At 43.2% G+C, this 14,458-nt stretch overlaps 1 protein-coding gene across 5 annotated transcripts in view; it reads right to left on the bottom strand.

Annotated features, from left to right (window-relative positions):
• The window catches only part of RHOJ (ras homolog family member J), a 63,130-nt gene that overhangs the window by 9,446 nt on the left and 39,226 nt on the right, over positions 1-14,458 (bottom strand). For 3 of the 5 annotated variants that reach the window (XM_074908838.1, XM_074908839.1, XM_074908840.1), the window contains exons 2-4: positions 7,132-7,190; positions 1,590-1,754; positions 173-268 (exon numbers count right to left, since the gene is read on the bottom strand). In XM_074908838.1, the coding sequence (XP_074764939.1) occupies positions 173-268; positions 1,590-1,754; positions 7,132-7,190 (320 nt within the window). The remainder of the gene's footprint in view (positions 1-172; positions 269-1,589; positions 1,755-7,131; positions 7,191-14,458) is intronic. The other 2 variants (XM_074908841.1, XM_074908842.1) reach the window with 2 other exon arrangements.

Here is a 14,458-nt window from a genome sequence, read left to right as displayed (position 1 = left end):
TCAGCAGGATCTGGAGTTGCAATCTGTGTCTGGGTCCAGCCTGTTTGAGCATAAGCTTTTATCTCTGTCTGGGACCAACCAACACACCCCAGAGGAGTTCAGCTTGGATGAAACAAACCCCATGGAAAGCTGTGATCAGTCGGTTTTGTGGAACCTCAGAAAAAGCTATTACCTCCTTTGCTAGCTTCACACCGTGCTCATAAGTGAGTGGTTTCTCCTTCATGTAAAGCAGCCGAGCCAGAGTTTTGGGATCATCTCGGAGATCAATCTAGTAGAAAATACACAAACCCCATGCTCAGCACCACCTTGCTGTAATTCTTGAAACAGATAGTCATAGCTTTGCAACCCCACAGTCATATCCTTACATAAGGGCATCTGTCCTCCTGGCCTCAGATGATACTTCAGACATGAACTGCATGTGTATTTTCTTTTTTTTTTTTTTCCTTCTTCTTTCTCTTTTTTTTTTTTTTTCTTTAAATTTCTGTTTAACATGAATTAGTTGTCACTGGTGGATTGTTGGGCCACAGCTTAGACAGATGCGATACAGTAAAGATGCAGTTCTCAATGGCTCTCACAATGCATCTTGGAAAGTGTTGGTGGAAGCCTGAGCCACACTGGAAGGGGAGGCTGCTGCGCCCCTGCACTGCATCACCCGTAAAACAACCTGACAGGCCAGACAGACGCAGATCAGTCTGACTGACTTGAAACAAAATCCTTTATTTCCATGGAAAACATCAAAGTGAATTGTTCTGGCATTTCAAACCCATCCATTCTCAGAGTGTGTGCTCCAAAGGGTAATATTTTTATTGTAAAATGGGTGGTTTAGATTATTTCAGTGTGAAAAACAAACTCCATGTTTGAACCATTGGACTTTCCTATGGCATCAAGATTTTGGTTTTGACCAGAATTTGAACTGTTTCTCTTACTTGGCTTAGGTTACTGTCCAGTGTTCAGACATTTTCCAGACTTGTATCCTTATTTCTCACAGTCTCTAGGCCACTTTGTGTCTTGGAAGCAAACCCATATTTAAGGAATTTTTATTTGATTGATAGATTCATAGATTTTAAGGCCAAAATAAAGTTGTTTGATCATTCAATCTAACATCCACCATAACACAAGAAGGATGGTGAGTCACTATTTGCAGTGTTGATGTAAAACATGAGGGAGGCTATTTTCTTCACATGTCTCTAAGTCAGTCATTTGGTTAATTATTCCCATTCTTAAAATTTAGTTTGAAGTTTAGCTTCTGCTTCCACCCACAGACTTTGATGGGATTTTTTCCTGCTCACTAAAGGCCTGTCAGAAATCTTTTCTCCCTATAGGTATTTATGCCTTGATACCACATTAATATACATTTGAACAAAAGGATGGGATGAGTTCTGCCAGTTGTGATTAGCATGATGGGACATCTGCATGCTGGTTTCCGTTACCAGTCCCTGAGTTTTTCTCTAATGGCTGCATACCACATAAGAAGTTAAATGGGAAACCTTTCTACAGAGCTCAGCCTCCAGCCACCCCTGGGGTAGACTAGGAACCCTCTTGCTCTGAAGACCCCCCCGATGGCTGGCAGTGACCCGGAGGAACATTACCTGTGTTCCTATGAGGACGTAAGGCACATTGGGCATGCAGACTTTCAGCTCAGGCACCCACTCCTCCTGGACGTTGTGATACGAGGCAGGGTTCACCACTGAGAAGCAGATTAAGAACACATCCGTGTTGGGGTAGGACAGGGGTCTCAGCTGGTTGTAGTCCTCCTACCAGAGGGAAAACAGTAAATGTGTTATGGGGTGGGGGATAACTGCAAATGGGGGCATCATGCTGGCTCTTGATGAACTGCTCAACATTGTCCTTCCATGCTCATGCACACTTATAACCTCCATGGAGCTGCTGTGGGGGAAATCACCTGTCGTGGGCCAAGGGTGTTGTTCTGTCAGCATCTTTACTCAAAAGAAACAACCTATTTTGTTTGTGTGTGTATTATCTGTGGTGATGCTGGTGTAGAAAATAATGCTAAACAGTGGCTATCACCTGTAGTATAATAAAAATTGATCTTGAGGCTGTGTGTACCAGCCTCAACCCTTTGACAATGTGATACCATCCTGGGAAATATTATTTGCCTGTCACCACTAGCTAATATTTGCTAATGACACACATCTCTAGGGGATTTTCTGTTAATATTATGGTCTTTCTATTCCCCAGTAGGCGTTATAGACATGACCATATACAACAAATAGGGCCTCTGGGCTATTTGGTGCCATCTCAGTCAAGTATGGTATGCAGCAATGGGTCAGTCAGTAGAAGACATTAATCTTGAGAGCACAAAACAGGTTAAATCCAGCCCGCAGTGACTGGGTAAATCTCTGGGGGTGATTTAGTGTTTCCATAGGCCCTGAACTGGGGAAGGAGAGATGTTTTCTCCATGGACTAGTTGTGAAGGGGTAAATTTTCAAACAGCTCAAAGCGCAGCTGTGTTATGTCGTGAGCTGTCTTTGATAGTTATTTCAAGGAAGAATTTAGGTCTGTTTTCAGGCTTGAGATGTTGAGAGTGAGCAGAGGTTTTGCAAGCTGTGTGAAGGGGATAGAATGGCTTTTTCTGATAGTAAGAGCATATGTAGCTGTGTCTGGTGGGTAATTTTCAATGAAACCTGTTAGAAAATTTCAGTAAAACAGAACAGATGCTTTTAGAGGGGATACACCTGTTCTGAAGACTTTTTTTTGGGTTCAGAATTAAAAGAGAGGAAAGGTACACAAAGTTGAAGTGTGGGAAATGACAACAAATGTTTCTGTGAAGCCTGACTGATACCTAGGTCTTTAGTTTATATTTTCTGCATTCTGGGCAAGCCTCAAATCTCTGCAGTATGGTTGTTTTTGGTTATAACTGTATGAAAATTCAATTGGTGCTGTTTTGCTTTGCAGATACTGAAATAGTTAATAACTCAAAGAAAAGGAAAAGAAAAATTTATCTAGGTGCTGTTGCTCAGACTCAAGAACATTTATTTGGGGTAGGGAAGACGTACATTAGGGGCAGGAGCAATGTAAGCTGCTGGCTGTCCTGCAGGAGAAACAGATGCAGGACTATATCACTGTGCCCAGATTAGACGGTATTTAATTCAGCCTTGCTTCTGTTTTGTTTTGGTTGGGCCAACAAATGAGAGGGATTAATTATGAGTTGAGACTGGTAAATCTTTCCAGTGTCTTTTTTTTTTTTGTTGAGCATGCAGTACTAAAATGACCCAGACTACTTCTGAATCAACACTAGTTTCTGAAAAATACTAATGGATTATATAAAAACAGTCCACTCCAACCTCTTTTAAAAAAACTTTAATAATTTATTCTGAAAGGAATTATAAGGCCAAACTTAGCTCTGTCTCATTAAAAAGAAGTTTAAACAAACATCCTAAACCACAAACAAAATGTTTTGTTTTGTCTAACTGAATGTTCATTGTCCCAAACCCACTTCAACAAGAAGAGTAAATTCCCAGTTACCACCTCCAGCCCCACAACTACAATATTTTGGGTAAAGCCAGAGTATGTGTCAACTGACTAATGTCTTTCCAGTGTCATAGAAACTATTGTTCTGAAGAAGGATTTACAAGACAAGAGGACATGTTTGGACATATCACCCCCAAGAAAGAGTGGATTCTTTACATTCAGGGAATGATAGGAAAAAACTTCAGAGACATTTGTGGGAACATCAACAACACAGGCCCCAAAGAAGCAAAGTCTGTGGGAGGCGATTTATATGAGGCTCTAGAGATGACACCCACCTCTTAGCAGATGAGTTAATAGAGGTGAAGTGGATGCCAAGATGATGGGATCAGCTGAGCCGTTGCATTATAGAGACAGATGTGCTTTAGATGGATGCTTCCAGGGTTAGGAAGGCCTGGTCTGACTATGGGACGTTATTTTAACCCAGAACATCAAATATGAGATTAAGTATGTTTATGCCACAGTCAGCATGGGCTGCTACTAGGTGCTTGGAAAGGCCTTTCCTGGTTTTGGTTTAACTGCTGCAAATCAGCCTCCTAAAACAGCCACGTGGTGGCAGCAAGCCTTCAAGGAATCGTGATTTAGGATTTCTGGAAAGAAATTGGCTAAATATAACCAGTTTCAAAATTCCAGACGTGCATATGCAGAGGGACTGGAACTTACTGTACCATTAAAATTACAAATTAAAAGCCACGAGCACTCTGTCTGGCAGTGACAGCTACAGGAGTGTGCATTTCATTTTATTTTACTTCTTCCTTCAGAGCCCCTAGAAAATCCTTTTTCAGAAGAAGCGTTCCTGATTTGCATTAGCAGCACTGAGCATTATATAAACTGTAAGGAGGGACAGCCACGCATCATATAGCAGAGGTCTTGTCTCCCATCAGGACACACGGAAGCTTGCATGGACGTGTTAAAGCATGAGCACAAATGTCGTGGCTAAGAGTTGATTTGGGCTCCTCTACATGTCTGTGTCTGCAGGCTGGCAGGAGCCTCCAGACCACATCAGACAAGGACCCTGTCTCTGTTAGTACCTGGTCTCCAGGAGAAGGATATAAAACCTTGTAATGGACCATTATGAGATATGGCCTATCAGGATCATTTCTCATTCAGAGATGGATGAAGTCAAGCAAATAAATAGTGTAAAAAAGAGACTGGATATTTGCATGGGTGTGGGGCATATCCAGAGGTGCTGCAGCTAGTGACAGTAGCATTTGGGAAGGGACATGAGTCCTCATGGGCTTGAGCTGCAGATGATCATTAATTTGTTTCCTTAGCTCATGCTGACATGTTCTGCCTGTTATTTAGGAAGTGCAGGGCTGAACGCTGATTTGACTTGAGTTAACCTGTCTGTGATGTGCCTAGGCTGAGATGCAACAACTGGTCTTGCTCCTTCCCTGCTCCATGGATGCCTTGCAGTGTTCAGGCCCAGAAAGTATAGAAAAACCTGCATTTTTTTATGTTGCTGGCATGCTGATCTCACGCATGCTCCCTGCCATGTCAGCCTGTTAAAGAACTCCACACCTGAGTTCAGCCTGGAGAAAAAAGACCACTGGTTTTTTTTCCTCCTAGGACTGTTTGTGCTAGGGATGCAGAAAACCAGATCCCCCAGATCTGGGGTCTCTGCCAGCTCTCCCTTTGGGTCTGACAGAGGGTCCTGCTGCAGGAGTACATTTTCCAATTGTTATTTCATTAGCATATGTTTTATAGCATCGCAATGTCAAGTGCTATTTTTGGCTATGACTTCACACCGATGCCTTTGGAAAGCCACACAGCACAAGGAGAAGGAGGGAGGAAACAACCCAGATGATCTGTCCTTACAGCTTGAGCATATGGGAAGCATCATCCTTTCAGACTCCACGGAGATACAATCTAGTCATCAAGAAGTGATTCATGCTCTGAATTTTGACTAGATGGCCACATCCTCTGGACCAAGGTCTGAAAGGGAAATGAGCCTGACGGGTTAGAAATTGTGCCTGGAGGCAGGTGGTGCTCTGGCTAGTTTGAAGCAGGAGATGGCAAAATGACTGTGGAGGAATGGATGGAGGGGTGAGTTTGTCAAAGAGACAGATTAGTGTTTTTTCTGGCTCAGGAGGACAAGAGGTTGTGTTGCTGAGAAAATGGGTGGCACGTGAAACTGTCAGCCCTACAAAACAAGTAGAAATATTAAGGCACTGGGCAAAATCTGACTGAGAAGTGAATAAAACCCCAGCCTCGTTTGCAGAGGCTTTGCAGTGCTGCTGGATCGTGACAGACATGCTTCAAGCTCTGCGTTTGTGAGTACAGATTAGGAAATTTGAACATGGGACAAGGACTTGGGTCATATTTTGGGTCTGGCTTTTGGATCATCTGTTTGCACCATGTGAATAGAAAGGATGGGAGGACTGTAAGTGGCAGCAAGCTAGCTATAAAGTGACCGTCGCTGCCTACATACATGTGATAAGAATAAAATGAAAAAAAATGCAAAACCAAAGCATAAAAGCCCAAGTCCTGCTGAGTGCAGGTTTTTCTGGATGTGGCAGTCTGTCCTGATGAGGTTTTTGACCTCTCTGCATACTGATGCAAAATATGTTCTGTAATGTGTCCTGCTGCAGGCAGGAGGGTCTCCTGCATCATTTATGCTTTTTATATCAGTCAGTCATGGCCAAAGAAGTGCTCCTGAAAGCAAAGCCTTGCATCCAGGGCTGCTGGGTCCCAGAAAGGGAAGCATGGTTCCAAATTTGCTTTCCTTTCCCAGTGCCTCCAGTGCCAGCTCTGACCAGAGGAGCTGGTGGATGTGGGTTCCAATCTTCCCAGGCTGGGAGGGACCTGGGACCTGCTCCCTCCCTCCTCAGCAGGTGATTTTCTGCAAGGCTTTTGTGTAGATTGTGGTCCTTTCTTTATTCTGCCAGTCGAAGGCATTTGGAGGTAAGACAGGGGAATTTCACCATTAAAATGTGTTGTTCCCTGTATCCTCCTCTGCCTTTCTACGGGCAGAGCAAGGCAGTGAGAAATACTCTCTCCTCCTCTCCAGGGTCCAAAATCAGCCCATAGACCAGAGCTCTTCTGCAAACTTCTGTTGCAAGCACACTATCAGACCGTGAACAGTGAAAGCAGTAAAAGCATTATATATGTAAGTAAGCGTGGGGTATAGCCTCTACTGTAATGGACACCCTTGTCCTGGGAAAAGGATGTTGGGATGGATGCCAGTCTGGCTGGGTTACCATTTAAAAAGTCAATAGCTGGTGACTGATAGGCTGGTGATGTATTAGACCAGTTTTCTGATCTTGCAAAAGGGAATTGTTCTCTGTACCTTCAATGCCACCATGTGGTAAATGTAAGAAAACACTGACTTTATACGAAACGTCATATTTGCAGTAGGTGGATGCATGGGAAGTCGACCAACCTAATCAGGCTTTAGCTTTTGCTCAGGCAAAATTCAGTCTTAGGGATGAGTGTATTTGTGTCTGTTTTATTGCTGAACCAGAATGAGAGCTCTACGTAGAAAACAAAAAGTTCAACAGTTCAACCATTACAACTCACAACAGATTGTTAATAGTTGTAAAAATAACAACCCCACAAACAGCATGAACAACAAATCCCAATATATAGTAGTAACAAACAAACCATGGGAAAGGAAAATATAAATGTTTTGCAGTAATTTACCTGCCCTGCAGTGTCATAAAGTCCCAGCAAGTGTTGTTGTCCTCCCACAGTCACAGTTACTGGAAGGGAGAAATAAGAGATATTGTTTATGCACAAGACAGTGGCCTCATTTTTATGTGTTTTTATCCCCAAACACCAATAGACCCTTGTGCTAGACACATTAGCACGTGTCTTACAATGGGCATCCTAAACCAAGCACACCTATTCAACCCAAATTGAAAGCAACCTGAAGTTACAACAAAAGCAAATCCTTTATGCCAAGCTGCTATTTCTTTACAGACAGCCAAGAGAGACGAGCTGCACACACCGCTGCTATCAAGGACCCAAGGACCTGGAGACTGAAGGATATTTGCTTCTGTCTCTGCAGGCACCAGCTGACCCCATGAGGTACTAGGACTTGAAAGCACAGAATGCCTGCCTTCTCACCATGAGCACTGGGGTAGGTCTGTCATGGATCACTGAGAGGGTTTTTTGTTATTTTATTTCTTGCAGGCTGTGAAACGATGAAGCATTCAGCAGTGGTTGATCTTTGGTGGGTCTCAGTGGAGGTGTGCTGCTTCTTGGTCAACCTGTCCTGTCCTGTGTCATGCACCTGCAGGTCAAAGTGGCAGTGCTTAATGTGTGGGGCTCTGTGGTGGATGCCTCAAAGGACAGGGAGAAAGAGGAGCGCTAATATTTGCTCAGATATTGAACTGACTCTGTTGTAAATGAAGGAGAGCTTAGTTTATTGGCTGTGGCTTAGTTTATTGATCACACTTAGCACGTTTACTCCTTCAGTAGAATTCACTTTGAATTTCCTTTTGAGACTATTTACACTGATGAAAATGTTTTCTCATTGCCTTTGAATGAACACCATTATTAGCTGATCTCTGTAATCAATGTTATTTTCTATAAGAATATAATCTGTGTTAATGACATTTAGTTAACCAGTTAATCTGCTTAAATCATTTCTACTCAACTGGAAAGAAAGGGGGGAAATCCAGTTCCACCTATTAGTCAGCAGGAAGACTTTAAACATTCATCAGGAAGGTTGCTCAAAATAATGGTATTCTTGCAGCCCATGGACTATTACTTTTTTTTAATCATGAGGGAAAATAGCTGGAATGAACATAGAGCTATGGCTGGGGCAGGGGGGCGCTAAGACTAGTGCCCATTGGCTGATCACAACTTGTAATTAGTGAGGGAAAGATTAATAGTTACTTTTAGCAAAGAGAAGGTTTGAAAATGTCACACAGGTTCTTGCTTTTTTTTTTTTTTTTTTTTTTAAGTGATAAGACTTCTGTAGGAGAGAAGCACATACCAGCTTACAGATGTTAATAGCTCCTGCACTGGGGAACAATGTCCTGTGTGAAATCTCTTAGACTTGAAGACTCTGTCAGTGTGGCTGGATAGACTGCTTATTCAGCAGCTTTACTTGCTTGCAAAGCAACACAGTGATCTTGCTAGCATATAGACAGAACAAAACTGACATCCTGAAAGTACAAAGGCTCGGGGAGGACCAGACTTGCTGATGAGAGCAGGATGGGCTGCACTCACCTGCTGCTGGGGCTGCCTTGTGATGTGCAAGGGAAAGAGGAGATGGGAAAGGGGTGAAGAGCTCTCCTCCTGCTCCTCAGTTCAGGAGGCAGCTGGTACACAGTGCAGAAAACAGGGGAACTTGAAGCGGGGCTAGCTGTTGAGCGCAGATGCCCATGGGTGGAAGAGCCCAAGGAAGTGGTACCGGGATGGGGAGATAGGTACTAATGCAGGCACAGTCCAGATGCCCCATCTCCTTTCTTCAATCTGACAAATAAAATAATTTGAACTATATCTCCCCAGAGCCCTGGTTTTCAACTTTTTGTGACGTAGGAAGTCTCAAAATGTCCCAGTAGAGCTATGAAGTGACAATATCCTTGCTTTTCTTAGCTCCCTTCTCAGAAGCAGTGGGGGCCTGAAATGCTGGGGTTTCAACCCCAAATTAAGGTTGACATATGGGTGATTCCCACAGCCCTTCACAAAGGGGGGGCGAGTTTGCCTTTAGGCTTCCCTCCAGGGTGGTGCCGGCCTGGCAGACAGAGCCATTGGGTAAAGGAGCCCCAGGTGTCCTGCATTGGGTAACCCAAGGTCAGGTGTCCACTGAGGGATAAAAGCTGGGACCACTTGCAGAAGGGGCAGTGTCTGTGTGTGAGGTGGATGCCCTGTGCAGAGTTCCCTGTTGGGGAAGGACCTCCTGCCTCCCTGGGGCTGGGCTCCACTCAGGTCTGGCTTTTGTAAACATGAGCTGTGTAGAGATTCAGTGTGTGGCTTCCTTGGTCTTATGTGTTTGGCTTGTTGACTCAGTTGTCTCCCATCCCTTCTATGGGAGACTGTATTTCACCATTTATTCCTCCCATTGTTGGTTGTGCAGTGTTGTTGTTGGGGTCAGTGGGATTGATGTCAATTATGTATAATCTGATTGACTTGTTTGCACCCCCAGCGCTCACCCATGTACTGACCCTTTTGTATCAAATACAATTTGGTTATTGGTCCATCTTTATGCTGGCTGTGTTCTTTGTGCTAGGTGTAATAATTGGCAAAACAGGGCCACAGGTGGTCCTGCACAGCTTAACAGAGGCAGCCAGGAGGTGCACAGCTTTTTCCAGTTGCAACCTTGGCCAGCCTTTGATCTGCCCTTGTGCTAAGAAGTGCAGGAGCCAGACCTGTTCTGCTGACTTTACTCTGCTCAAGGACCAACCGTGGGAAGATGTACCCTTCAGCTGAAGGCAATTTTCCACCTGTGGTGCTTTAGCCATGCAGTGCTCAGCTATCTGAGGTGGCGTTCAGGACTGCATGTGAACATCAGTTGCACTGTCAGTCCTTGGTTGAATTTGTATGGAATCTGCAGAGCACCTCCAAAAGCAGGATGCTCATAGGACAGCTGTGTGGCCATGGGGTGCATGGAGGGGCAGGTGATCTAATGTGTCTGGTGAATATGAAGAGACACTTGCCATACATCAGTAGTGACGTAGTTATCCAGCTCTACCTCTCATGCTGGCTAACCCCATGCACAGGCAAACTAGGCTGGGCCCTGCTTACAAAGATCAGCTCAGGTCTGAAGTGTTTTAAAAACTTAAGTCACACTGAAATTTATTCTGTCCTGGCTGAGCTGCTGTGAAGCTCTGCTGGCCCATCTCTTGGTGGCATCTAACTGACAGTTACACTGGCAGAAAGGTCTGGTGCAGATACAAATTGCTGCCTTGTTCCAGTAGTTAATATGGTTTGGAGATAAGCTGTTTGAATAGAGGTCTGTTCTGTCTCTGGTGTGCTGTGCTTTGCCAGAAGGGTATGCTGCAAGAGCTCTAAACTACTATGTGTACTCTGTGGTCCATGAAGTCAGGGTGGATATTTTGCAACAGGTCTGTGGAGCCACACACTGAAGAGTTACTGAGTTTCTACAGTTCAGTTTGTCTCTTGGTGACCTCAGGAAAATGCTGAGGGGGAATAAAGAAGTTGGTGGTATCCTACCATTACTCTTCACATATGCAAGGGCATTTGGAAAAATAAACCTCGAGACTACCTAGCTTGCACATCACATTTTAATTCTCCTTATAGCATCCTACCTCTTATGGGTCCTGCTATTAATCTCTGTGTAGTGCCAGTCATATTTTTTTCTCACTTTCTTTTTCTCTCTTTTTTTATTCTTTTTTTTCTTTCACTTTCTTTTCCCCATCAACTTTTATATTTTCTCTCTTTAATTGTTCTAATCTGTCTCATCATCAAGAAGATATCTTTCCTATCTTTCCTGTCCACATCACCTCTCTAAGTTTACAGCCACCATCCCAGCAAAACTGTCATCTTGGCCAAACTTCAGCAACAGGCAAATTGCTGTCTTTGAATTCCTGGTTCTGAGTGCAGTGGGGACTGAATGGCTCACACTGACAATTCAAAATAATCCCTGTTTCTTGAAACAGTGATGCTTAGATTAATGTATTGGTGCTGAGATTTCTACTACACTTTCATGCAGACAAAACAGATGCCAAGATAAATGGCTTTTGCCTGTGTAAACATGATGGTGTTTTTATACTAAGAGTTTATCAGTCCACCTCTGTCAGGCAAAATGTTGTTCATTTTGTTCACTTGGTAGGTCGTATTTATGAGCTGAGATGGCTCTGCCAGATTTGTAGGCCTTACTCTTGGCTTTATCTCAGTTTACTTTTACTTAACCTCTTACTAGCTTTTCCTGTTCTGTCAGTGGCCAAACCTATGAGAGGCCAACGTGGAATTCCTTCCCGGTCATTTGGGTAATGCAGGCTCCTTTACAGGCTTGTGAGCTTGGCTTTATGAGCCGTCTTGGAGTTAACAAATAAAACTGAACACTCCTTGCCATTTACTGGCTATACTGATATACTGATTAGCACTGAAATGGCATGGCCTTTAACACCAAGTGCAGTGGGGACTGCAATAAAATGTGGCTGAATACTTGCACAGTCCTGGTTCTCATTTGGCTTCAGTCTGGGTTGCATCAAACAATGCGACAGGGCAGATGTTTTCGTCCTTTCGCTGGGTGGTTTTAACCAAGTGCAGGATGTGTAAAAAAACCTCTTATAAAATGTTAGTTGGATCATAAATTAGTTGGCTATTGCTTGCTAGAGTTTGAGTAGCTATCATCTCCAGGGCTTTGTCGCAGGTCTTTGTGCCTGGGGGTTTTGTTAATGGGCTTCAACACAGAACTCTGAAACATGCTGTTCTGTCACAGCAGAAAGGCAAGGTGCTGGATGGAGTTATTGTGTGGGCTGGATCTGGTCTGTGAACCATGGTCTGAGCTGGGAGTTCCATTTTTAAATAAGTGGTTAGTTTGTGTTCTTGGGGACAATATGACAATTTTTTGTTGATGTTCCTGTTGCCCAGGTTGCCCTAGATCCACCTGTCAATAGTCACTCTTTGCCAAACTCTTCTTCTGTTTTATTTCATCTGTTTGCAGCGAAGCCCTGGTGACTTTTTGGGACTGAACTGTACCTATGGAAGAAACCTTCAGCCACACACCAGCAATCTCCATGGTCTACACTGACAGAAATGGGACATAAATTTTCTGTTGCCCTCCCAGAATCTATGTTTGCAAAGAAACACAAGGCTCTGTGAAAAGAATATATACAATAGCTTAGGCAATGTCTAAGGTGATACCACATGGGAGAAGTCATCTATTTATTTTAGTGCCTTCCTGCAAATAAATTAAGGTCCAGCTGCTTTAGAGAGATGCCAGGAGCCCGAGAGCAAGCAGAGATAGTAGCACCTGCCTGGATGGAAAATCTTCCTCATTTTGGGGGGCAAAAAAAAAAATCCTCAAACTTTCACAAGGGCCATCATCTGCCCTTTTCAACAAGCTCTGACCAAAGTGTGTACATTTGTCTGTTCATTATGATTATATGTACCAGATGCATGTTACTTAACACAGACTAATGACCACCAGTATAAGAACAACTGCAATTCTGGTTGACCTGCTGACAGTAGAAAAGCCCAAGTCTGTTTCTTTTCTAGCTGGGAAAGAGGGTAAAATTAGAAGATAGATAAAAGAGCAGTTATTGGTCAGCTGCAGTGGAGTTTAGATGGAAGATTTGAGTTCTTAGTGCTTTAAGTGATTGGTAGCCAGCTGACCAGATTTTTCATTTCTAGATAGAAAGCTCTTTACATGTGTGTTTTATAGATCTCCTTTCACTTCCAGAGGTGCTTGTTCATGCAGGCCTCACTCAAGGGGGAGCAGTAGTGATTTAAACTCTTGGCTTCAGTTTGTGTCCAGTTTCACAGCACTACTTCAAACCAAACTTGTTTGCTCCTGCATGTATCTGTCAGGTGAAGCTCTACATGAAACTGTAACTGGATCTGGTCAGTGTGTTAAATACAGATCAGGTACTAAGGAGGGAGGATAGCAATGAGAAATAAACTGAGCAATATTTATGTCTTTAAAATACATACGTACACACATTTTATGATGCACAAACATGTATTTTTCCAGTTCCTAGTTGAACAAAATTTTCAGTTGTAGAGTGAAATATTTTTCTTTAGCTTGGGGCACCCTAATCATACCCAGGAAATCTCAGAGGGGAAGGATTCAAATTAACAAAGGAACATAGGCTTTATTGGCAAAATAATGGGTGAATATCCTCAGTGACAGGGACCAGAACCACAGTGTCATCTCAGAGGACTAGAGCAGCTCCCAGGGAGGGGAGAACTGAATCTCCTCCTCAGTTCTCACAGTAAAGGAAGAAGCTGATACCCTTTTCCCCTTGTGAATACGCCCTAAATCTGCTGCAACACCAACCTATAAAATCAGAACATTTTCAGTGATGTCAGAACCATTTGTTCTCAGTTTCCTCCATGTTCTTTACCAGAATTATAGTCAAGTCATTCATGTAAAGAATAGACTCCACCTGCAATTATGAAAGGTTTTTGTGGGGTGTCTTTGTGCTTTCCTCAGCATAGATTTGGGGTTTGAGTTGAACTCCTTAGAAGTGGGCATCAGTCAGTGATTTCCTGGGAGATTTTACTCCCTCTCTGATAGTCATCCTTGCAAGGCATGAATCAAGTCCAGACCGTATCTTCAAGAGCAAATATTTTGTCTATGGGCTGGAGCAAATTCTAGTGTGTCAGAGACCTCAAGTTCCTTCCTTTGACACTTTTCAGAATGATTTCTATGAAATTATCCATAAACTGTTCTTCAGCAGCTGATATCCCTGGGGATAGTGATAATATGTTTGCTTGCTGGGTAGCATTTTCCTTCCTTCCTGAATGTAGTTTTGTGAAAGGTTTTCTACTGAACTGGGAATCCCCCTCCTCTTCATAGATGTCTTCTCCTCTCTGGGGTTTACCCCAGACAAGACAGGAGTTTGCTTGAAGAAGAGTGATTTAAAACATCTTGTTTATATATTATCTTCTCTTTGTACTGTGTAGTTCCTAAATAAGGGTCTCTCTGGCTGAAATGTGAGGATCCTGTTATGTTCCAGCTAGAGACTCAAACTCAAATATGCCTCAAAGACATTTCAATCTCTAACTCCCCTTGGTTCCCATAATAGTCAGGCATCTAAGTAACTGAACTGAAACTACATATCCCAGGTTTTAACAAATAGCAGCTTTGAATATTCAACAGGAAAACAAAGTAAATGTGGGCAGTGCATTTTAGTGGTAGCTTGTAAGCGCTTCAGGTGAATTTATGAATCTTATTTTGGGTTATATTTGTGGTCAGAAATATCTTTCTTTGGCTGATACAGGTGAAAACATAGGGACAGGGCTTCCAGGGATTGGCTCTCACATGCTGCTTTAATTTTGATTGGATCAGTGTCTGGGAAACTTCATTTTAGCTGCTGTGGACCAGTTT

The sequence above is a fragment of the Athene noctua genome, chromosome 6 (assembly GCF_965140245.1).
Source record: "Athene noctua chromosome 6, bAthNoc1.hap1.1, whole genome shotgun sequence".
Taxonomy (NCBI): domain Eukaryota; kingdom Metazoa; phylum Chordata; class Aves; order Strigiformes; family Strigidae; genus Athene; species Athene noctua.
Note: the sequence above shows the minus strand (reverse complement) of the source record. Positions and strands in the feature narration are given on the sequence as shown.